This window comes from Nicotiana tabacum, chromosome 22 (genome assembly GCF_000715075.1).
Source record: "Nicotiana tabacum cultivar K326 chromosome 22, ASM71507v2, whole genome shotgun sequence".
Classification (NCBI taxonomy): Eukaryota; Viridiplantae; Streptophyta; class Magnoliopsida; order Solanales; family Solanaceae; genus Nicotiana; species Nicotiana tabacum.
Genome location: NC_134101.1, coordinates 31444867 through 31471061, shown reverse-complemented (window position 1 = coordinate 31471061; position 26195 = coordinate 31444867). Strand labels below are relative to the sequence as shown.

The following is a 26195-nucleotide window of genomic DNA, read 5'->3' as shown; positions in this document are numbered from 1 at the left end:
ATTTATTTTTTATTTTTTAAAGTCAATAACACGTGTTAAATTATTATTGGTGCTTGCTGGAAAAAAAAATGGTCAAACACCGAATAGGTGTGTCTTATATACACTTTAAAAAGATTAAATGTATAAAAGGTTTTTTGTAAAAGAAATATGTTTAACAGGGATTTTGATACAAGTTTGATGGGTAAACTATGTATTTTGCCAAATAAATACGTAATAACACCTTTCCGTGAAAAATGAAAAAGAAAGATGAAAATATCAAAGATAGTGAATTAAAAAAGAAGGAGAAAAGGAGGGAAGAGAACAAGTCTTGGCAGTCCTTCATTCCTTTTGTCATACATTGTAGTCATTAAAAAATGAAACAACTTATTTTCCTCTCTTTTCAAGACGAAATCTTATGCTTTACATCGACCAGAAATCCACCATTTAAATTTCATTTCCTTTTTAATGATTTTTTCTGCTCTTTGATAAATCCCTCTCTTTCACTTATCGTGTTTCTATTTTTAGCATTTGGTTTTATTAAAATCTTTTTATGCACAAAAAAAGTACCTGAAAACCAATTGCTTCCCAGATTCTTTTTCCCATCTAGCAAGATATAAATTTACACCATCAAATTATTCACTTGTTTCAGTGTGGATATATAGAGATTAAAATGCTTACGTTCCTGGTTCATTTATTTTATGAGATAAATTATATCTGCTGAAAAAGAATTTATTGCATTATATGCATTTATCTTACTCCTTGTTAACGAGTTTAATCTCCTCACTTTATTTTCTAAATATCCTTATAGTTTATTATTATAAACCTGTTGAAACCTTTTTGCTATACACAGCATTAAGGCAACTATTGATTACAAGAAGGCAACTTCAGAAACCTCTAATGCTTGCACCACTCAAGAGCTCAATGGTCAGGTAATTAATTAAGCAAAATATTTTATTCTTTTTGTTGCGGAAGATCGCGGGTTAACTAGCACACAATCACACACAAAGCAAATAGAGAAGAAAAATCAACACAAGGATATAACGAGGTTCGGCTAAGCCTAATCCTCAGGGTAGAAGCAGAGAGAGTTTTCCACAATACTATATGGTTGTTGTTGCACAGGTGCATCAACATTATCATCTTAATCAATATGTTGCACCTCATCCACTTCATCTACTTTAAAACTACTAGACTGAGCTAGTGGAGATCTAATTTCTAGCTCTATGCGGTCAATGACACCACGATCTGTTTCTACTATTGCCTTCTCCCTCTGACTGTCTAGTGAGGCAGATTCATTAAATGTTACATCCCTACTGATAATTAGCCCTGGAGTCTTTCGATCTGTGCACCACAGCATATAACCTTTCACTCCAGTTGCATACCCTAGAAATATGCACATCTTTGCCCTCGGCTAAAGTTTTACATCCCTCACATGAGCATAAGCAGTACAACCAAATATCCTTAAATTTGAATAATCAGCAGACGAACCGGACCATACCTCAAAAGGATTCAATAGTTGTGGATGGAAATCTGTTGACCAAATAACAAGTTGTATTGATTGCTTCAGCGCAAAAATCTTTGCTAACACATGAGTGTGAAATCATGCTTCGTGCCCTATCAGAAAGCGTTATGTTCGTACGTTCTGCAATACTATTTTTTTGTGGTGTTCCAACACAACTACGGTGTCTCACTATGCCCTCTCTGCTGCAGAAATTATCGAACTCAGAATTGTAAAATTCCAACCCATTGTCAGTTCGAAGACACTTAACTTTTCTTTTCGTCTGCCTCTCAACCATCGTCTTCCATTTAACAAATGACAAAAATGCCTCATATTTTGTTTTCAAAAAATATACCCACATCATCCTTGAGTAATCATCAATCAAAGTCATTAAATACCTGACACCACTCTTGGAGAGAACTCTGTTTGGACCTCACATGTAACAACCCAATCGGTCATTTTTCTTTCTATAACCCCGTTCCCCTAAATGAGACTCCTCGTTTGTGTTTTTACTATTTTGTGACTTGCGGGGATGGTTAGTTCGGGGTTTGGAAGGGTTCGGGTTAATATCAGAACACTTGGTTCCTTAATTTTAAAAGGCTAAATTTGACTTGAGTCAACGTTTTGAGCAGACGACCTCGGAATTAGGATTTAACTATTCCAATAAGTTTGTATGATGATTTTGGATATGGGCGTAGGTTCGGATCGGATTTTGGATGACTCAGGAGCGTTTCGGCGCTTAATAGTGAAAATATACTCATTGAAGGATTTAGAGTTCTTTAAATTTAGTTTGGAGTAGATTTTGGTGTTATTCAGGTCCGTTTAGAATTACGAGCCTGGAAATAGTTCTGTATAGTGGTTTAAGACTTGCACGCAAAATTTGGTGTCATTCCGAGTAGTCTAAGTACGATTCGACGCGTTCGGAGCGATTTGAAAACTTGAAGTTCATAACTTGATTCAATTTGGTTTTGGGGTGCGATTCTAGGTTTTGTTGTTGCTTTACGCATTTTGAGAGTTCGAGCAGGTTTGTTCTATGTTTATAGACTTGTTTGTGCATTTGGACGGTGTATCGAGGGGCTCAAGAGTATTTCGGATCACCCGGAGCTAAGTTGGAGAAACCAGATTTTCCAGTTCTGGTTTCCTTCTTCGCGAAAGCGGAAGGGCACTCGCGTTCGTGATGAAGGATATAGGCAGTGGGCGATTTGTTCTTCGCGTTCACGATCAGGAGGTCGCATTCGCGGAGCTTTGAGATCCCAGGCCTACGTGTTCGTGAAGGCCATAAGGGCAGTGGGGCGATTTGTTCTTCGTGTTCACGATCAGGAGGTCGCATTCGCGGAGCGTTGAGACCCCAGGCCTACGTGTTCGTGAAGGCCATAATGCATTCACGTATAAGTAAGGGGCCTGGGAGGGTCTGTTCCCATTACCCTTCGTGTTCGCATAGGGTAGGCCAAGCAAGCCACCGTGTTCGCGAGGCCCCTGCCACGTTCGCGATGGGTATCCTTCTGGGCCTGGGGAGCTTTGCCTTCGCGAAAGTAAGGACCTTTCCGCGTTCGCGAAGAGGGGGCAGGTGGGCACTGTTGTTTTAAATCGGGACTTAGGCCATTTTTGAGTTCATTTATTACACTCTTAGGTGATTTTGGAGCTTTAAAGAGGGGTATTTCCACCTAGCTTTTGAAGGTAAGTAATTCCTACCAAACGTGAGTTTAATACATGGATTATGGGTAGATTTTAACATGTAAATTTGTAAAAATTATGGGTTTAGTTGAAAAACCTAGGTTTTGATGAAAAAGATATTTAATCACGAAAATGGTTATGGAATTGAGTAAAAATTATATATTTGAGTTCGTGAGGTTATGGGTATCATTTTTCTTTGAAAATATCCGAAATATGGGCACGTGGTCCCGGGGTGAATTTTAGGAATCTTTCAATTGGGGTTTGGTAATCACTCTAATAGTTAGAATATGAACCTTTGAGCATATATTGATTAATTAATATAATATTTGACTAGTTTCGGATTTGTTCGGTACTGAGTTGAGGCTTAGGAGTGAATTTGAGGCCGGAAAGTGAGCTTTGAGACGAGGTAAGTCTCTTGTTTAACCTTGTAAGAGGGAATTTACCCCATGGGTGATTTAAATTAATCTTTGCTTCTAATTGTGGGAGCTACGTACGCACGAGGTGACGAGAGTCCGTACGTAGCTACTATTTATGCTTATGTCCGGGTAGTTTATGACCCAAATCATGAATTTCTTGTAATATTTGCACCTACTTGCTAATTTAAAGTGCTTAAATTATATTAAAACTTGTTAGATAAATTGTAAAGAGGCTGAATTGCACTTTCTTAAATCTTGAGTGGATCACTTGACCGTTAATGGAAATGGTATGACATTGTGTATTAGCCTGGTAATAAAGTTAAGTCAAATGCTTATAGGGTATCCTCTCTTCTTGTGGAGCGGGCCGAACGCCTCGGTAGTAGAATAGATGCATATATAGATCGTGCCACACGTCCATCGGTAGTGTACACGTTATTCTGAATCGGGTCGAACGACCTCGGCATAAATTGTGCTTATAAATACTTGGAGCCTAATCTTACTTGATATTATTTTGTGTCTTGTGAATTTAAAATTATTTAATGAGAGAAATTTACTTGGAGTTTATAAATTTGTGAAAGAATTAATTGTTCCTGCTTGTTAGTAAGTTATTGTTATTATTTACATAACCCATAATTATTTAGAATATTTATATTTATATTATTAGCCCATAGTAAGTGTCGAAGTCAACTCCTCGTCACTACTTATTAGAAAAATACGGAACCCGATACTAACAATACCAAATATCAATCAATTCTTAAAAACAAAAATTTTCAAACTTTTAATTTTTATCAAAGATTCATAACTCAAGTTAGGAACCTCCAAATTCGATTTCGGGCATACGCCTAGGTCCCATAATTCGATACAGACCTATCGGGACCGTCAAAGCACGGATCTGGGACCGTTTACCAAAACAGTTGACCGAAGTCAACAAAAATTAACTTTTAAGGCATAAATTCTTATTTTCATCAATTTTCAACATAAAAACTTTTCGAAAACCTGTCCGGACTGTGCACGCAAATTGAGAAGGGTAAAAATGAGATTTGTAAGGCTTAAAAGCGTAGATTCGAGTTCTAAAACTTAAAATGACCTTTTGGGTCATCACAATAAATTTAGAATGCAGTTTACCCTTCATGAGTACCATGGAGCCTTTACATACTTTAAGTATTTCATTCCCGGAGTGAAATTTATACCCTTGATCATCCAAAGTCGAAAGAGAAATCAAATTTTTCTTTATACGAGGAACATGCCAACACTCAATATTTCTGATAATTCCATCAAACATTCTTAATTTGATGTTACCAATCCCCTCTACTGGTAATGGATTACCATCTCCTATGTAGACAGTCCCACTCATTTCCTTGTAAGTTGCAAACCAATTCTTGTGTGGACATATGTGGAGAGCAGCACCAGAATCAAGAACCTAGGAATTCTGCCCATGACTAGAACTCACGGCACATACTTCCCCTACATAGTCACTATCTGTAACGACCCGGCCAGTCGTTTTGAGTATTACAACCTCGTTTCCTCATTTACTTCTCAAATTGGGCTTTACAGTTGTTGTGTGACTTGCCGGGGCAATTAGTTTGGGTCCAGTGAGATTTTGAAATGAATTGGAACATCTAGTTTCAAGGTTTAAAGCTTAAATTAAAACAGTGACCGGATATCGATTCTTCAAGAATATGTGATATCACATTAAGAAAACGAGCTCCAAATTCAATTTTATTAAAGTATTAGATCCGTATTAAAATTATAGAGCCATAGCAAAAAGAATCATTGAATTCAGACATCGTATGTGACAGTTATGCCTATTTCTGTGTCAGGAATAATTTTCCATCGCCGCGAGCGCCCAGGGTAGCGTGGGGCGCTAGCCCTGGCGCTGGAAATTTTGGGATGCTGGAAACTGCGCCACAGGCAGCGCCCCACGCTACCTGTGATGCCCGAAACAGCTGAGGGTCTATAAAACGGGGTTCTTGCCATTTTTACTCATTTTTGAGTTTATGGAGCTCGGTTTAGACGATTTTTGGGCGATTTTCACGGAAAAACATTGGGGTAAGTGTTCCTTATCCTATATTGATTATATTTCATGATTTCATACTCATTTACATCATGAATCCATGAATTTATGGAAGAAAAATCAGAATTTAATAAAATCTTCAAAAAATGTATAATGAAGATTTTAAGGTCAATCCGATGTCGGAATTTGATAATTTTTGTATGGTTGGACTCGTATCGGAACGGATGTTAGGATTTTGTAACATTTGTCGGGTTCTGAGATGTGGACCCCATGGGCAATTTTTGAGCTAAATTTCGGATTTTTATGAAAAATTAGCATTTTCATATGGAATTGATTCCTATACCTCGTGTTGATTGTATCAAATTATTTTGACTAAGATTCAAGGCGTTCGGAGGCCGAATCAAGAGGAAAAGGTTTATTGGAATAAAGAATTTGCTTGGATTGAGGTAAGTAACTCTTCTAATCTTGGAGTTGAGGGTATGAACCCTGAATATATGTATTTTGTGAATTGTTGGGAGGTGACGCACATGCTAGGTGACGGGCGTTTGGGCGTGCACTATAGAAATTGTTACATAATTGTTTATGTGGAATTTTATAGTTAAATAACCTTGGTATTTTCCATGCGGTTTTATGTGTTAAAGAAATTGAGCTGAAAAGCATATTACAAATCATGTTGAGGCTATGTGCCAGAATTATTGGGACCTACAGAGTCATATTACTGTGAATTATTGTGTTAAATTGAAAAGTCATACTCAGTCATATTCATTTCATTGCATATCATAACTCAGTTTTATGACTCTATTTTGATGCATAAAAAATGTTTTGGGCCGAATGCCCTGTTTTACTGAGATGCCCGAGTGGCTTGAGAGGTTTATGACTGAGTGAGGCCGAGGGTCTAATTTATGTTGCATATTTATGGGATCGGGCTGCACGTCGCAGCATGTTGCATATTTATGGGATCGGGCTGCACGCCGCTGCATGTTAATATCGGCCGAGGGCCTGGTTGTGAGGATATTAATACCATAGCGCGTGAGCTGTCCGCGTAGCACATGAGTTGAACGTGCGGGTCCAGGTATTTATACCATAGCGCGTGAGTTGTCCGCGTAGCACGTAAGTTGACCGTGCGGATCCAGGTATTGATATGATAGCACGTGAGTTGTCCATGCAGATTATAGTGCTTGGGATGAAGGATCCCCTCCGGAGTCTGTACACACCCCCAGTGAGCGCAGGTACCTACTGAGTGCGAGTGCCGAGTGTCGAGTGATGAGTGACTGGGAAGCATGAGTGATTGTGAGGTATGCCCGAGTGGCATGAGTGACTGTGAGGTTTGCCCGAGGGGCTGTATATGAGTGATGTTCTGCCCGAGGGGCTGTTTATGATTTTATCACTGAATTGCATCGCATTGGCATGCACACATGACATACAAGCATAGAGATGTATTTTTCCTCATGATGTACAACATCACATCATTCATGATTCTCACACATTTTTGACAGATGGGCATAGTGATGCATTTATTTTACACGGGTTAGCCGGAAGGAAAATGAAATATCTTATTTATTATTGACAAGATTTTGGGAGAAATTTATTGTTTTCAAACTATTTATATTATTGGAAACTTCGGCAAACGATTTGGGTTTTCACTGAGATATTTGGAATGAAGAACTATAATTTTTGAAATCATTATTTGGCTGAGTATTTTATCCCTGATTTATTTCTAGTATTATTTGCTTTATGTTGTTATGGATTATTGTGTACTATTGGTTGTGGACCCGACCTTGGTAGAAGCTCGTCACTACTTTCAACCTACGGCTAAGTTTGTTACTTATTCAGTACATGGGGTCGGTTGTACTGATACTACACTTCTGCACATTGCGTGCAGATATTGGCTGTTGTTGTTGCTATGCTCGATGGTTGCGGGATTTGAAGATGTACCTGTGTTCCTGTTGTAGCTGCCTCTTGTTCAGGGTAGCCTTAGATTTATAAAAGCTCTGTTTATGTATTATTCAAACAGACTATGTATTTATTTCATTTCCGCCTTGTATACTCTATTCTTAGAAGCTCATAATTTGTACTACTAGTTCTTGGGGAGATGTATCGGTTTTAGATATTTTCTTTTAATTAATTTCATTGGAATTGGATAGTTGGAAATTGGCTTACCTAACGGGTTGGGTTAGGTGCCATCACGACTAGTGGGTTTTTGGGTCGTGACAAGTTGGTATCAGAGCTCTAGGTTCATAGGTTCTACAAGTCATGAGCAAGTGTCTAGTAGAGTCTTGCGGATCGGTATGATGATGTCCATACTTATCTTCGAGAGGCTACAGGGCATTTAGGATATATACTTTCCATCTTTCTTTCCTTATCGTACGAGATTGATTCAGCTTGAGACATAACTCTTTGAATTCCTTCCACGTATTCGTATGCGCACATGAGCGCTCGGTATCAGTTGTGCATCGCCGGCTTGTGATTCTATGAACGAGGTTCAAAATGTGTATTCTATGTTTTGGTGATGGGCCAGTCTGGAGGACTTGAGGCCAAGTTTAGACTGCAGCTTAGGCTCAGTAGCTTCAGTTGTAACCTGTACATTTGGACTCATATGTCCGGTAATATCCCTATGAGTAGAAGTTGTGGCTCGATGAGCGGTGGAATGGCTTTGTGATGGGTATGATGTAAATGCGGGATGTGTTAAGACGAATTGAATATGACGAGAAGTGTTTCCTTGAAATGTAAAGGAAAGGTCATTGGGTGATTGGTTTTTCATTTCTATGTGGCATACAGTCCCGAGTGTGAATGTTTTGAAGGATCTTTCACATTGTTAAATTTTGGGGTAAAACTAAATTCTCACGTCTGGTTAATGAGTTTGGACTCAGATAGACTAAGTGATTGCATAGTAATTGTGAATGCGAAAGGGTATAACAAGATACCAGATTGAGGCTAAGCAGGTGGATTATCCCCTGCGGAGTAATCTACGTAGGAGTATTCCTTATGATGTGAGTAGAGAGTTTCTTTTCTGCCGACATGATGTATGGGAGGAGATTTGAATCTGAATCTGGTTGAGAAAGTTGACTTGTGTGTTAAGAGGATGAATACGAGCTTAGCGGATAATTGAGATATGTTTATGATTGGCGTTGTATGAACATAGGAAGAAGTTTCATTGGACTGACTGTGGCATTATGGTAGTAAGAGAGTATTGGTATTGTGATTTATGGAATATTTTAATCTATGGCTTTGAGCCAAGTGGGGGAGTCTGCTATTGACAATTTGATTTCATGGTTAGGTGTTAATTTTTAATTTTGGTCTAAGGCATACTTGTGGGATAGCTATGACTTGCAAAAGTTGAGATCGAGGATGACTCGAATAAGGAAATTCCTGATTAAGGATTATATTGCACGTATGAGCAAATGAAATTCGCGGGATGAGTGAGTTGTTATTGGTGAATAGTGTAGTGCACACAGAGTATGAATTTGATACGTAGTGTTAAAGTAGAGTTACTTCTTTGAGTGTTGTGGTGCTAATGGGGAACTTGTCTTTTGGCCCATTTGGGAGGTGCAATTAGATGTGAGCAAAGTGGGTGACTCCCGAGAAAATTCCAGTGGGTTTGAGAATTATATATAGCAATTGAGAATGTTTCCGGACTTATGTAAATCCGAGATTTGCGTTTGATGGTGCCTGGACTTGCAGAAATTCTATATGACTAAGGATTCTACATTTTTGTATAAGGAAGGTAAGAAGAACAATTTTAAAATTCACATAAGGTATTCTCAAAGTGAGTGTTATAGTTGTGGTAGTTTTGAAGGTGCTTAAGAAGAATACAGTTGCTTATGGGCCGTAGGGCGTTGTGGTTCTTTGCTAAGGTTTGTAGGGTGAGTTGTGGTTAAAGATCATGGTATTTTAGTAAGAAGAAGTATCAATCTGAAGACAAATTCGGAAGGGACTCGGAGAAAATAGGACAACTGGGTAGTAGGTTGGATCAGTATGGTAATGGATATGATCGGTTCTTTGGGTGCTTATGATGTGGGGTTTTTCTACAGGTGCTTTGTGGCAATACACGTGGACTTGATGACCTGCGTGGCTTGGATGACTTGGAGAGATTCGGTCCTGGTGTCTTGGTTGTGCAAATGGATTCCAAAGAATTCTTGATGGTTTCTACCGGTGTGGAGAACGTGTTATGTATTGTGATTTCCTCCTGGAAAGAAGCAAGAGAAAGGTTTATAACTAAAAGGGTATGTAAATTATTGGTGACTCAAAGTTGATAATAAGATTCTTGTGCTTTTCATATGATGGCAATATAGATGTTATGTGTTGTACGAAAGCTAGATTTTCATGTACAAGGTGGCAGTACAGTCTTGAAGAAAAGGTAACGAATGTTGGACAACATGGACGGTTTCAAATAACTAGATGAATACTATTACTACTTGGTGTTGTATGAGAAAGGGGCGGACTTCAGAAGGCGCATTGTATTTATACTTACATATGTATAAATTAGTATTGCGGTACTCACATAGTTTATAGACTACTAATATTCAAATTTTGTCAGTTGACGGAAGAATTTTTATCTATTGTGGGTAACTCAAGTTAATTTGGGGGTCCATAGGTAGGCCCAATTAAGATGTGCATTCTACACCGAGCCGGAATAGTTGGCTCCATACTGCTATTATTGAGGGATGTGTCATTTGGTTGATTATATCCGTGGTGATAGTTAAAGCTCGATGCAACTTGTTCGGATTTATACGGTGTGTAAATGTAAGACTTATGTCTTGAAAGAAATTCTAAAGGTTGGAAATTAAATTCCAAGGTTGATGGGCTAGAGTTAAATTAATGAATTCAGTTGGATTGTGTTGTCAACCCTATATGGAATAGGGTGACGTGGGTTCACCCCCGGGTACGTGTATGGTAAGATGGAACAGTGATTTGATGGCTTGGAAACAACTCTTAGCACGTTCGAGGATGAACGTATGTTTAAGTGGGGGAGAATGTAATGATCCGGCCGGTCGTTTTGAGTATTACAATCCCATTTCCCCATTTACTTCTCAAATTGGGCTTTACAGTTGTTGTGTGACTTGCCGAGGCAATTGGTTCGGGTCCAGTGAGATTTTGGAATGAATTGGAACATTTAGTTCCAAGGTTTAAAGCTTAAGTTAAAATAGTGACCGGATGTCGATTCTTCAAGAATATGTGGTATCACATTAAGCAAATGAGCTCCAAATTCAGTTTTTATTGAAGTATTAGATCCGTATTGAAATTATGGAGCCATAGCAAAAAGAATCATTGAATTCAGACATCGTATTTGAGAGTTATGCCTATTTCCGTGTCGGGAATAATTTTCCATCGCCGCGAGCGCCCAGGGTAGCGTGGGGCGCTAGCCCTAGCGCTGGAAATTTTGGGATGCTGGAAACTGCGCCACAGGCAGCGCCCCACGCTACTTGTGACGCCCGAAACAGCTGAGGGTCTATAAAACGGGGTTCTTACCATTTTTACTCATTTTTGAGTTTATGGAGCTCGGTTTAGACGATTTTTGGGCGATTTTCACGGAAAAACATTGGGGTAAGTGTTCCTTATCCTATATTGATTATATTTCATGATTCCATACTCATTTACATCATGAATCCATGAATTTATGGAAGAAAAATCAGATTTTTATAAAATCTTCCAAAAATGTATAATGAAGATTTTAAGGTCAATCCGATGTCGGAATTTGATAATTTTTGTATGGTTGGACTCGTATCGGAACGGGTGTTCGGATGTTATAACTTTTGTCGGGTTCTGAGATGTGGGCCCCATGGGCGATTTTTGAGCTAAATTTCGAATTTTTATGGAAAATTAGCATTTTCATATGGAATTGATTCCTATACCTCGTGTTGATTGTATCAAATTATTTTGACTAAGATTCGAGGCGTTCGGAGGCCGAATCAAGAGGAAAAGGTTTATTGGAATAAAGAATTTGCTTGTATTGAGGTAAGTAACTCTTCTAATCTTGGAGTTGAGGGTATGAACCCTGAATATATGTATTTTGTGAATTGTTGGGAGGTGACGCACATGCTAGGTGACGGGCATTTGGGCGTGCACTATAGAAATTGTGACATAATTGTTTATGTAAAATTTTATAGTTAAATAACCTTGGTATTTTCCATGCGGTTTTATGTGTTAAAGAAATTGAGCTGAAAAGCATATTACAAATCATGTTGAGGCTATGTGCCAGAATTATTGGGACCCACAGAGGTCATATTACTGTGAATTATTGTGTTAAATTGAAAAGTGATACTCAGTCATATTCATTTCATTGCATATCATAACTCAGTTTTATGACTTTATTTTGATGCATAAAAAATATTTTGGGCCGAATGCCCTGTTTTACTGAGATGCCCGAGTGGCTTGAGAGGTTTATGACTGAGTGAGGCTGAGGGCCTGATTTATGTTGCATACTTATGGGATCGAGCTGCACGCCGCAGCATGTTGATATCGGCCGAGGGCCTGGTTGTGAGGATATTAATACCATAGCACGTGAGCTGTCCGCGTAGCACGTGAGTTGACCTTGCGGGTCCAGGTATTTATACCATAGCGCGTGAGTTGTCCGCGTAGCACGTGAGTTGACCGTGCGGATCCAGGTATTGATATGATGGCACGTGAGTTGTCCGTGCAGATTATAGCGCTTGGGATGAAGGATCCCCTCCGGAGTCTGTACACACCCCCAGTGAGCGCAGGTACCTACTGAGTGCTAGTGCTGAGTGATGAGTGACTAGGAGGCATGAGTGATTGTGAGGTATGCCCGAATGGCACGAGTGACTGTGAGGTTTGCCCGAGGGGCTGTATATGAGTGATGTTCTGCCTGAGGGGTTGTTTATGATTTTATCACTGAATTGCATCGCATTGGCATGCACACATGACATACAAGCATAGAGATTTATTTTTCCTCATGCTATACAACATTACATCATTCATGATTTCTCACACATTTTTGACAGATAGGCATAGTGATGCATTTGTTTTACACGGGTTATCCGGAAGGAAAATAAAACATCTTATTTATTATTAACAAGATTTTGGGAGAAATTTATTGTTTTCAAACTATTTATATTATTGGAAACTTCGGCAAACGATTTGGGTTTTCACTGAGATATTTGGAAGGAAGAACTATAATTTTTGAAATCATTATTTGGCTGAGTATTTTATCCCTGAGTTATTTCTGGTATTATTTGCTTTATGTCGTTATGGATTGTTGTGTACTATTGGTTGTGGACCCGACCTTGGTAGAAGATCGTCACTACTTTCAACCTACGGCTAGGTTTGTTACTTATTCAGTACATGGGGTCGGTTGTACTGATACTACACTTCTGCACATTGCGTGCAGATGTTGGCTGTTGTTGTTGCTATGCTCGATGGTTGCGGGATTTGAAGATGTACCTGCGTTCCTGTTGTAGCTGCCTCTTGTTCAGGGTAGCCTTAGATTTATAAAAGCTCTGTTTATGTATTATTCAAACAGACTATGTATTTATTTCATTTCCGCCTTGTATACTCTATTCTTAGAAGCTCATGATTTGTACTACTAGTTCTTGGGGAGATGTATCGGTTTTAGATATTTTCTTTTAATTAATTTCATTGGAATTGGATAGTTGAAAATTGGCTAACCTAATGGGTTGGGTTAGGTGCCATCACGACTAGTGGGTTTTTAGGTCGTGACACTATCATCATAATTATTGTGAGTGTCAACAATGTTTGCCGAATTATCTATTTTCTGCTTCCCTCTTTTCTCCTTCATCTTAGGACAATCTCTCTTGGAGTGACATTGCTCCCCGTACTCATAACAGTTTTACTTCCTTTCTCTAGAATTTGATTTGGCGGTTGACGTTTTTCCTGTTAAAGTCATTTTGTTTTTATTGTGTTCTTCCTCTAATCACAAGACCCTCGCCCTCAATTCTGCTGTCTGGAAAATACTTTTTCAACTCTTTACATTTTAGTGCATTACTAACATCTTCCAGTGAAATGTTGTCTTTCTCATATAGCAGCGTATCGGCAAAAGTATCATAAGACGGTGGTAAAGAATATAACACAATCAAGGCATGATCCTCACTCTCAATTTTGATATCCACGTTCTTCAGGTCCATTATAATTGAATTAAACTCATCAAGGTGAGTTTTAACATGTGTACCTTCGTTCATACATAGATTGTATAACCTTTTTTTTCAAGTAGAGCCAGTTTGTTAGCGATTTCTTAGAATACAGATCTTCCAGCTTCTTCCATGTGTTGTTCCAGAAGTTTCTTCAGCAATTTCTCGAAGAACGCTATATGTAACGCTCATGAAAATCGCACTCAAAGCCCTCTCCTTCAAATCTGCCTTCTTTGTCTCTGTCATCTCTTCAGGAAAATCCTCATCAATTGCCTTTCATAACCCTTGTAACACCAGGGTCGATTTCATCCTAATCTTCCATAGACTAAAACTAGAACCCCCATCAAATTTCTCTATTTCGTACTTTGTTGAAGATGATGAAGACATATTAACCCTAGATTATATGTAGAAACCCGAACCTTGCTCTGATACCAATTGTTGCGGAAGATCGTGGGTTAACTAGCACATAATCACACACAAAGTAAATAGAGAAGAATAATCAACACAAGGATTTAACGAGGTTCGGCTAAGCCTAATCCTCGAGGCAGAAGCAGAGAGAGTTTTCCACTAAGGATGAGAAGAAAAAGCACAATTCCATCTATAGAATCCCCAACTACAATCCCTATATATAGATCCCAAATAGTCTCAAACCTATAAGAGAAAGATTTTCCAATTCAACAAGGACTATAGGTTTTCCTTTTCCAAATCTATTAGGACAATGGGTTTTCCTAAACCTATAGGAATTATGGGTTTTCTAAAAATACAAGGAAATAATTCAAGCCACAAAATAACACTTTTAGTATTTCCACACATACAGAAACATCAGAAATATTATTTAATCAATTGTTGCACGACTAAAATTAATTCTTTTGGGTATCATGGACGTAGTTTTACCAACAAGAAACGAAAAAGCAGCGCCAACAGATACAGATGATCCAAAATTCAAACATGTAATTAATGTCAAAATTGCATAAAAATAAGATGAACTTAAAACTAATTCCATTGTTTTCTAAAAGTTATAACAATTTTATATCCATAGGCATTCCATTGTTTTCTAAAAGTTATAACAATTTTATATCCACAGGCATCTGGTTGGTGAAGGCTTAAGCTCTTTGAACGTTAGGGAGCTGAAGCAGTTGGAGAACAAACTTGAACGAGGCATTACTAGAATTAGGTCAAAAAAGGTACACTAAAATTGTTAAGAATACTGGTACTCCCTCCGTTCCAATTTATGTGAACTTGTTTGACTGGATACAGAGTTTAAGAAAAAATAAAGACTTTTGGAATTTGTGGTCCTAAACAATTCAAAAAGTGGCCCAGAATATTTGTGTGGTTATGAAAGCTTCTCATTAAGGGTAAAATTGTAAGTTTAAGCAAAATTATTTCCAAATTTAGAAAGGGGTCATTCTTTTTTAAAAAAACCAAAAAGAAAATAGATTCACATAAACTGGAACGGAGGGAGTAATATTTTTAATGTCCGTAATATCCTCTTAATAAATGGCTTTGATGTTTCTTATATGTGGTTGAACAGCATGAGATGATACTAGCTGAAACTGAGAATTTGCATAAGAGGGTAATTAATTTCTTGAAACTTGTTCTATCATAATTATACTCCCTTGGGTAGGTGTAAGGTTTGCGTACACACTACCCTTCCCAGATCTCACTAGTGAGATTTCACCGGGTCGTTGTTGTTGTAGTTGTTCTACCATAATTCCTTGAGGCTGGTTCTTAACAGATCTTATTAATTATTCTTGTTTCTTTAATCTTGAACATGCTGTTCTAATAGGAAATCCAACTTGAACAAGAGAATGCATCCCTCAGATCAAAGGTACGTTTAGCATTAATAGTGAAGAGACCAAACCTAAATTTTTCCTTCAGTTATTTTCAAACAAATAATCATGTCTTTTTTCTTCTTTCTAGATAGCTGAAAATGAGAGGCTTCGGGAACTAAGCATGATGCCAGCTGGGGCAGAGGCGGATCCAGAATTAAAGGTGACGGGTGCCACATTTTCTTTAATGTACACCTTATTTTGACTATGGAGTTTTTTAGAAACATATATTCTGTTCGATTTGGTCTTTTTCGAATTTATTAAGTCAACTTAATAGGTTTTTGATATGCAAATATGAAAATTACTTCTTTTATATAAAGAAACAAATAGAATCAACATTTTCAACAAACAATCACATCTCTATTATTAACAACACAAGTTAAAATAATATTTCACTAGGGGAATCCTTTCCTATATATCAAAAATAAATATTCACAAGTAAGTTAATATTAATATTTTTTATTTAGAGAATCACGCCCTCTCTATTAAAGTTGCACAAGTAAAATAACATCTTCGATACGGGAATTACACCAATTTAGAATAAGAATAATAGAAAAAGCATCTCTAATAGCTATTAAACGCTACATAAGTAAATGTAGAACTAGATAAACTATAAGTTCCAAAAATTAAATCCATAAATTTCATATTTTTCTCTATGCAATGCGTACCAAATTTTCATTATAATTTAGAAGTAAAAAAGATTTAAACTCAGATACAACCACAGAAAAGTTCAAAAATTTATGATATAATAAACAAAAGAAATTTATAAAAAATATATTTGATCTCAATCCCAAAATTCTTATCGGGACCCAAGTTTTTATGTTTTGGAAGAAGAAAACTCACATATATGAGATTAAGAACAATAATTATATTTACACGTCGAATGTTTACACCAAATCATGTCAATATATCATGGTTAAGTGATAAATTAATGTGAGAATGTATATTAATTAACTATAGTTTAGTGTTAATCATATTTGTGAATACATGTGTCATGTATTTACTGGTCTGCGAGTAAGTATTTACCTCGGAATATGAGCCTTACACGCAAGAAAATCTTGCAAAACGCATTTCCAGCCATAACACATTTGTCTAGTTTGAGATTGCGGGTAGCAAGATTAAATATTTAACCTTATTTAAAAGAAATTCAACATATGTATATATAAATTTTACCAATTTAGCGGGTGTCATACCACCTTCAACTTAAAGGGTGGATCCGCCACTGAGCTGGGGGCAAGAATACAGTGCAATTCAACAATATTTAGCAAGAAATATGCTTCAACTTAATATGATGGAAGGAGGAGTCCCTAATTCCTATCATCATCAATTGCCAACTGACAAGTCCCTAGAGCTTCAGTAGACCGACCGAACGACCATCTTTTGGCTTCCCAAGTATGTCTTCAGAATTCCTCAAACATACACATTTACCACTATAGACAGCGGTATGTGTCTAAGTGACACAATTTGTTTTCACTTTAAGTGTTCAATAGGTACTATTCTTGGTTTAGGTGTCCAAGTGAGAAATGTTGTCAAGTTTAGGAGGCCGCCTATGTATTCTGCCTTAATTAATACAGTTTTGGCTAAACTTTTTAGGCAATGTCCCTCTTGAATCTTGATGTATGTCTGTATTTAGAATCGCTGGGGGCTTCTTTGTAGATAAATTAACTTTTAAAAATAAAAAATAAAATAAAAAAGTCTATATTTAGAATGCAAGATTCAATTCTAGTTTAGCAATGGTCTACAAAGTTTAGCAAATCAATTCAAAGCATTGGACGCCCTCACTACCAAAATCATGAATATATATCCTGTTCATTCTTGAATTTCAAACTAGATACAATTAGTACAATCTATGTGAAGATGTGATGGACTATATTATCTTTGACTCAAGAACATAAACAAGTCGCAAAGAGATTAGAAAGTCTAGTGTTGAACTCCAGTATTTACCAGCATTTGAGTTATCTTAGATCCCAAATCAATACAAACAGGCACTGATAAACAATACGAGAAACTAGGGGAGAAACTATCACATAGTAACCGAAAATTCTCTTTAACATTATGAAGATAGATGTTTACCCGAAAAACGGATAGAATTAAATTTATACGTAGTTTTAAGGATACGTGGTATAACTTGGTACAAATCGGAAAAGTACGTAGAAAAATATCGAATATTGACCGTAAAAAAAGAGATGAAATATAAACCAAACTAAGTAGAAAACGATTTACGGATAAGCAAGATGAATCGATGTACAAGGCTCACAAAAGTATGATTTCTCCTGTATCTATATGTGAATATCAATAATCTTTTCAATAAGGGAGTCTCTGGATCCCCTCATGTTCCATGATAGCTCCTCTTTTATAGTGGAGGGATCCTATTTTGGATATAATAAAAAATGCATAGCGGGGATCCATGATATATTAGTTAATTTAGCTTTTTCTTAATCCTACCGAGATTCTTTCTCCAAGTGCTGCTACAACGGCTCTTGTCTCTTAGCTCGATCTTGGTCGGACTTGATATTGGTCGATCTCCAGATTTCGAGCTCGATACTGACTCGAGCTCGATGTTGACTCGAGCTCGGTGTTGACTCGGGCTCGGGTCTTGAGTTCGATGACGCTACTTCCCATCATAGTTCGATTTGGACTCGAGCTCGATAATGACTTCGAGCTCGGTATTGATCGGTCCCTGAATCTTAAGCTTGGTAACCTGGCTTCGGATCTTATCCCGGTATTATGAAAATGACCCTCGGTCCATCATGTTTCAATCTTGACTAACCACATGAAGGGCAAAACCGATTTCAACCGTATACAATAGAAGATACCGCAAACATAACCTCCAACTAGTACGTCTGAAGATAATTGTGAATATGCAGAAGAACTCGAGAAACCAAAGTAACCAATTACTCAGTTAATTATAAGAAACAAAGTTAATTATAAGAAACAATGGATGTTATTACGCTAAACGAAAGTGACCAGACATTGTTATAGTTCTGTAGGAAAGTCGAGAGTGAAAGCTGATAGACAGGATAAAATAACTTACATAAAGTACTGAGATATAAAATCAAAGATGACTTTGGTTATGGGCTTTCATTTTTATATATAACTTCAACAATTTTGGACCGTTCGAGTACGAATTTCCCTTCCTTGTACTTCTGCACTGGCTCAAAAGCTCGTTCATACTTCCAACCCAATACCTCATTGCATTTCTCACAGTGTATGTCAGCAACTGTGTGAAGACCAGTAATAAGATGTCTATCTTCTTTGGTTCCTAGAACAATATTCTTCACGAGAGAAAAAAGGAAAGCTTTGCCACTACTTGCCTGTAAAAAAACAATTATATCTTTTCTAATTTCTATAGTTAATGCTCATAAACCAGATGATCGCAGATAAAGTGCACGATAATAGTGATCAAGTAACTATAAATGGACAGATGAAATCGTTCACCTGAAACATCTTAGAACATTTGCAGCAGCTGTATGAACGACGTCTCCCTAACTTATCCATCAAACAAAACCAGAAGACAAAAGTCAGAACTTTACAATATGCTGACAAGAACAAAGCATGAGACAAACAGTGGAAGAACCATAAATTTTTATAGCTTCAAAGGAAATGAGAATGACTCAGAATTCTGTACTAAATATTAATCCGATAATCCGATACCAATAAGCCAATTTTGCGGTTGGCCAATTTCTTCACATTTCTTGCAGCCGTTTTCTCCAGACCTCCACACTAAGCGACGGCCAGAAGTATTTCAATGTTGTCGTCTTACATTTGCGAAGGAAGTAATTGCATTGCCACTTCTTTGATTATGAGTAGAGTGTACTGATTTTATTTTCATTGTCTCATTAATTTGGCCCGATAAACCGCCCGATAACCGCCTGTCTAATTCGATACCGAACCGCCCGATATCTTATTGGTTGGCCAGCGGATTAGTACATTTAAAAGCCGATAACTGATAAGCCGAACCGTTAAGCATAAATATACGCCCGATCCGACCGATAGGCAGCCCTAACTCAGTGGCGAAGCCAGAAAATTCAATAAGGGTGTTCAAATTTAAACACCCTTTGCAAGTGGGCTCTGCAAAGAGTGTTCAACGTCTATATTTTATCAATAACAAGTAAAAAAAATTCCCTATACACAGTATAATATATTGCGGCGAAGGGTATTCAGTTGACCACCCTTGGCCACACATAGCTTCGCCCCTGTCCTAACTGACGGATAGTTATAACTTACAGGGCAGCAACACAAAACTTTGTAAAAGACTGGAAAAATTAAGCTACTTTGCAAAGACCAATTACGTCAATGAATTAGAAATATGTACGAGTTTAAATTAAAAATAGTAGTGAAAGAAAATAATGCCTTGAATGATATTACAAATATGCAATTATATGTTTGAATAATACTTGAAGTTGAAGTTGACAAAAGAAAAAGAAAAAAAGAAGACAATAACTTATAAAATAGACACCAACCTTTGAGGCTGAGCGCCTTACTCTCCCTTTGAGCTTTCTTCTCCAAGATATCTCTAAATAATTGATTGTTGATCTCCGCATTTTTTTCTGCCCCCAAATGCTTTTCAACACTATGCATGATCTCTATCAACATAGATTCGACCTATCAAATAGGTAAAGATAGGTCGATAAAATGCTCAAGGGGCACCATCACGAACATGATCAGGTACCTAATTCACAGACCATATTGTACTCGCGGGGATCTAGAATTAGTTATTATTAAAAAGTTTAATATTTAGCTTTTAGCATTTACAAATAAGAAAATATAACTATATTCGTGCTTGACAATATTTTTGTTTTAATGCAATTTATGAACACTGATATTTTCAAATGATAATGGAAGGAAAAGTTCATCAACAGCGATACCTACCATTTCAGCTATTAGCAAATGTTGCTCCTCGCAAGACCACCTCTGCAGTTGTTCCTTCAACTCAGTTATCTCTTGCTTTATATTTCCCGGCGAAGAATTTGCCTCCAACTTGTCATTATGAAGTTCCATCTTCTATAAATGATAGAGATTTACTAGATAGGTTGTTACCTCCCTCCCTTCACAAGAACTAACGAATAATGTGAAACGAAATCCAATCAATTACTGAACGCCATATACATACATTTACTTCCTTGAACAAGTCCTTTGTATATGGTTTACCACCAGTCTTTTGTGCAACGGTATTCACATGGAAAAGAAGTATCCTCAATTGATCAGCTTTCTTCATTGGATCTTTAGTCTTATTGTCGAATAGCACATGTCTGTTTCCACACAGCTTAAAAACTTCCTGTAATGGTCGGACAAACTAATTTAAGGAACAATCTGGACAATCTTGAGCATGCCATATAAATTATGAACATTCTAAATCCATCCCACAAATTGAAAACTTTTCTCGCTTTTGTCATAGTTAATGCAGAAAAAACATAGGCACGACAATCCAATGAAAATTCTTCTTCTCATCCAAAATTGGAACAAAATGAAGAAACCTCTTAAATAGATGAAAGCTAAAATGCCCGTATATTAGCTAGTAGAATCAGTCAGCTTATTCCAAGGCGCGCTATTGTGCAAATACATCCGACTATACATCTCTGCACATCATTTTTACCTTTAAAGGCTCAGGGCACGAACGATCTAAGTGATCATTCAAAGTCTCATTGTCTTCAACCTCATCCCCTCCAGTGAAGACGACAATCATATAATCACTAATTTTGTCCCCAAAGAACTCCCTAAAGTACTGGATAGCAGCTTGTTCTTCTTTTGAAAAGCGAGTTCGTACAGACAAAACCAAAAGAACAGCATGGATGCCATCATTGGCCAAATCAATGCCTCTAACAATTTCATTTCCAACTGATTCAGACTTAGCTGTTAAATCAAATCCTGCAATTCCCACAAACTAAGCTATCAGTAACTTTCCAACTTTACAGATTACCTGAAGAATATAAGAAATAGAGAAGCAAGACTCAGCAAATTCAAGTTTCCTATGGTTGTATGTTCTTTTCCCCTATCCTAAGACATTCTTTCTTTAAATGTTATGCACCATGTGTCATCAAATTACTCTACTTATTCCTTTTCGATGCAGAGACCATATACAGTGGCCCGCTAGAAATCACTGTTTGAGAAAGGGGAAATTTATTAGCTACCAAATCTATTAACAAGCTTACGAATTTTTGCAACCAAGCGAGGTACTTTAGCTTCAGAGACTCTTACAAGGAAAAATTTGTGAACGGCCTAAAACGGTGTAACATTCTGTGCCTTATGTTTCTTAATCTTGGGGAATGGATCCTTAAGGTATGTTAAAAGAAATTAATCAACGCATAATAATATTTATCATTACTTTGGTAGGTAATCGCTATCTTGTTTTATGGTACTTCTCATATAATGGGAAGTGTCAATCATACTAACATCAAAGAAAAGATTATCTTAAGCTTTTCTTTAACAATTGATTGTACATTTCTCTTAGGAAATAATTGAGTGTACCAGGGGTATCAATCACATCAAGAATCTGTCCATCTTCTAATTCAGTCCTCTGAATTTCACAAGTTCTTGTAACACCACTAAAGCTAGGCATCGACCTGAATGCCTTTCTTCCAAGAATGCTATTGCCCGTGGCACTTCTCCCGTCACCTGTACGCCCAACCAGAATTAGTGTCCGAGCTCCATTTCCAATAAATTCCCAATCATCACTGACTGAACTTCCAACCATCTTATCTTATCTGATCAAATCACCTTAAGTGACAAAACAACAGAGTTAAAGATTCTTCTTTTGAAGGAATACAACATCAATGGGGAATCAATAAAATAAAATCAACAATAAACAAAATATTTCTGACTCTTATGTAAATCTTTAGAATGGTAACCCCTTTACATGAAGGACTCAAACCATGGAAGATAAGAGGAAACAAGAAAGGCTTCAGGCCGAAGTTCACGTGCCTCTACTATGAGAGCACAGAAGCGGATCCAAGAGTGGGAGCAGCGCAAATAGCCACTTACTAAGAAGAAATTTCACATGCATGATGACAGTGGCAGATGCAGCTCTTCGGCTGCGGGGTCATCTGAACCCAATATTTCTAGCGTGGAATGTTCGTGTGTGAAAACCCACTACAATTCCAACGGATATTACATTTGAACCATAATTTTAAAAGTACAATAAGTTTATGCTAAGAAATTTAAAGGTCGAAAATTTTTCTTTGGTGGATTTCAAGTACTATCAAGTCTAAAAGAAATGATCAGGTAACTGGAGGCAGGTTTTCATTTATAATCAGTATATTGGAAGGTTGAAACAAAAGGACAATGCAACATAAGAGAAGGAGCTCTTTTATGGATTAAACGTGAGAACCCTGATGTTAATGCTGGAAAACAAGATTACCAACAAAAGCTTCTGGAAAACTTAATGCAATTCCAATTGATAGCTGTAAAATAAGGATACCAAAACTAACATGCATGCAACAGAATCTTTTGACAACCCAACATTATGATCACTCATAGTGTCTTTATTACAAGTTAATTATTTGATCAAAAAAGAAGTGACATAAGGAAATCCTGACGCTACTATGTTATATTCCAAAATATCTGCAGGATGATAGTAGAAATTCCTATACAAGATAAGAAGAAAAAAACATAAACTCAGATCATATTATATTTCATATATATAATCACGAAATGAACTAATTAAGCACAAAGCTAAGAAATGGAGTAAATTTTTGCTGACCTTGAGAGAGAGACTGCAGTTAGGAGTACAGGGGAGATTGACTTATGACGGCTAATAATCCCTTTCTTGAGAAACGAGTATTGGGCCATTAGATTAATTTTTTTTTTTTGGAATTTTTAAAAAGAAGAAAAATTAACCTAAATAATTTTAAACTAAAGTATAATATATATAACTGTGTATACTCAATATATAATATATGTATACAAGCTAAAAATTTAACAGTGAATCTGACCGGCTATTTGTGAATAATCTTCCTTCTTTTTTTCATGGCAAAAATAGTGTCATTTTCTTTATTTAATTCAAATATTAATTCTTCCTTAAATCTCCTTCTATTTTGCTGCTCTATATCTTATTATTATACTTTATATTTATCTATATTTATATTTATTGTATTTTATCTTATCTTAGTATTATAAAAGCATGGATGTCCATTACGAGATCTTGATCGCCCTTTTTAAATTTCATGAGTGCATTTGATATTAGACAAACTTGTTGATCAATTAACTTTTAATAAAAACTTGGATTTTGAAAAGATATGAAAAGGCTAAATGTAAGAATGAGAGCTTCAGAATAGAAGGACTTAAAAGGATAATGATTATAATACTTAAGGAAAGATTGGAAAAGAACTGATGGAGCTAAATTTAAGGAAACGGAAGAGCTAAAAATAAGAAAAAGAATCCGAATTGTTATGGAAAGATGTTTATCCATTTGAACTCAAATATTTAAGAAACATGGTCTTATTGAAAACTCCAAGTACTATTGTCAGATTCAGCCAAAAGAAAAAAAAACACATTTAAGATAGAAAATACTCCCTCCGTTTCAATTTAGGTGAATCTATTTTCTTTTTAGTCCATGCCAAAAAAAATGACCTCTTTCTTTATTTGGAAACAATTTACCTTTATGAAATGATTTATAACCACGCAAAATATATGTGTCTCATTTACACCACAAGTTCAAAAGTATTATCTCTTTTCTTAAACTCTGTGCCCAGTCAAATGAGTTCACATAAATTGAAACGGAGGGAGTACACTTTTTCTTTTATTTATGTGAATAAAGAATTTAAAGGAATTTGATTCCTTCTTGAAAATGTATTTACCCTTTTATTTTCGTTAGGAATCTTACAAATATTTTCTTTTACTTATTTTTATTTACATTAGGAATTTAAGGAATAACTTTTTTTAACAAAATCTAATTCCTTCTTGAAAATTGGAGTTACATGTTATGTCGGAAAAAATTGTAATTACAAATAATTTTTAGAAATTTAATTTTCTCATCGTATTCATTGTATGTCCTTTTTAATTGATGACAGAACTTCATTTGGTAACGTTAGTTATAAACTAGCTTTTTAATTTTAATTAAAAAAAACTTCGTTATTTTCTTGTATGATGACATAACGAAAGCAATAATTATACTTTCAAAATGCACATTCCAAAATACGCATTGTCTCGTCAGATTCTTTAGCTTTATTTAAATAAATTTATTTAAAGTAAACTTCTTTACAATAAATCCAACACAAAGTGTGAAACAGAAAAATTAATGGGGTTCCACCTGGTTGGCTATCTGAATTTCTATTTTGTTTATGAAGGTTCAATTTCCCACTGGCATTATCCCCTTCCCCTATGTACAAATTAAAATATATATTTTTTAAAAAAAGAGTCGTTTTAGAGCCTGTTAGGCTTGTTAGCTCATAGTCTCATCAAGGAAAACAAGTCACTAGGAGCTTAGAAAGTATGTTGAAGTTCAGTATTTACTTGCCTCAGTGAAATCCATCAATGAAAAGATTATAAATATTTAATTATCATTGTTAGATACTCCTAATATTTGAAGTTGAAGTTGACAAATAAATTTATTGGGAAAGAAGTTTGAAGGAAACTGTGTTTAGATAGTTGGGGGGTTTTGAGGGGAAAAAAAGTTTATGATAGTTGTAGCTATGTGAGTAGAAATTGAAATTGGAATTCCACTTGAAAATTGAAATACACACTTGGATTAAATCTGCCCTTTTTGCTATAACGGAAATCACTTAGCCGATTTTAAAAATGCGTCTCCTCGTTTTTTAAAATAAAAAGCTACTATGTGGATTAAACAAAAAGCCTTAACAGCTTGTTCGGATAGTTGCATTGTATCGTATTGTATTGTTTTCTCAAAATAATATTTGTTTTGATTGTTTAGTTAAAATTGGTTGTATTGTATTGGTAAATTCATTGTTCCGGAACAATGAAAAGTCTAATTTTTTGAAACAACCGATTTGGTCTGATGGGATTGTTTCCTATTTTTCTTTCTAATTATGCCCTAACTTATTACTTTATAATTCTATTTTACCCTTTATCTTTTTTTTATTTTAAATAATAGCAAAGTCTCTTTCTCATATAATTTTATAATAGAATTCTACGTAAAGTCTAATAACCTATATAAATTCTCAAAGATAACATCCCAAATATAAGCTATATACGTGAGGTCTAATAACGTGAAAATCCCGTTGCTTGTGCCGCTTCCAAACTCTTCAGGTATAGGTTTTCCCTAACTTTTGTTTTATTCTTTCTTCTACTTTGATTTGTAATTCCAATTCTAATTACTTTATCTCCAATTAGCTTTATGATATTGGTTGTTAGGAAATATTACTTATGATCTAAATTCTAAATGGAATCTACTTAATATTTTATTTTATTTTATTATTATTATGATCTAATTATGAACATAGTGTACTTATTATTTTTTTTAATATTATTAACTTGTTCCACTAATTTCGATAGGATTTGCATGAATTTAATTGCTTAACTTATATATAAGACATAATTGGTGATAAATTAGTAGAAAGTAGTTTTCTTAAATAATTTTTATGTGTAATTCTTGATAAATTAGATATTTAAAATAATTAAGGGTATTTTAGTAAACTTATCAGTTACTGTACAGTACGATACAGTCAAACCAAACAACAAAATGTTATTTAACAACAATAAACAATACAGTCTATCCAAACATTATAT

The 26195-nt window shown here is 36.0% G+C and overlaps 2 protein-coding genes across 2 annotated transcripts; one reads left to right on the top strand and one right to left on the bottom strand.

Annotated features, from left to right (window-relative positions):
• The first annotated feature begins 233 nt into the window (after positions 1-233).
• On the top strand, positions 234-16872 carry LOC107831152 (agamous-like MADS-box protein AGL11). Its single transcript, XM_075242771.1, has 8 exons — positions 234-304; positions 830-908; positions 14572-14633; positions 14768-14867; positions 15215-15256; positions 15470-15511; positions 15604-15649; positions 16742-16872. The coding sequence occupies exons 1-8, from the start codon at positions 234-236 to the stop codon at positions 16870-16872; spliced, it is 573 nt and encodes a 190-aa protein (XP_075098872.1).
• Positions 16873-18468: 1596 nt separating this feature from the next.
• LOC107831151 (immune-associated nucleotide-binding protein 9-like) lies at positions 18469-22232 on the bottom strand. The gene is made up of 7 exons (XM_075244653.1): positions 21981-22232; positions 21109-21380; positions 20626-20790; positions 20385-20516; positions 19976-20117; positions 18951-18997; positions 18469-18826 (listed from the first exon to the last, which is right to left on the bottom strand). The coding sequence occupies exons 1-7, from the start codon at positions 22204-22206 to the stop codon at positions 18584-18586; spliced, it is 1227 nt and encodes a 408-aa protein (XP_075100754.1). The 5' UTR covers positions 22207-22232; the 3' UTR covers positions 18469-18583.
• Between the last annotated feature and the right edge of the window lie 3963 nt (positions 22233-26195).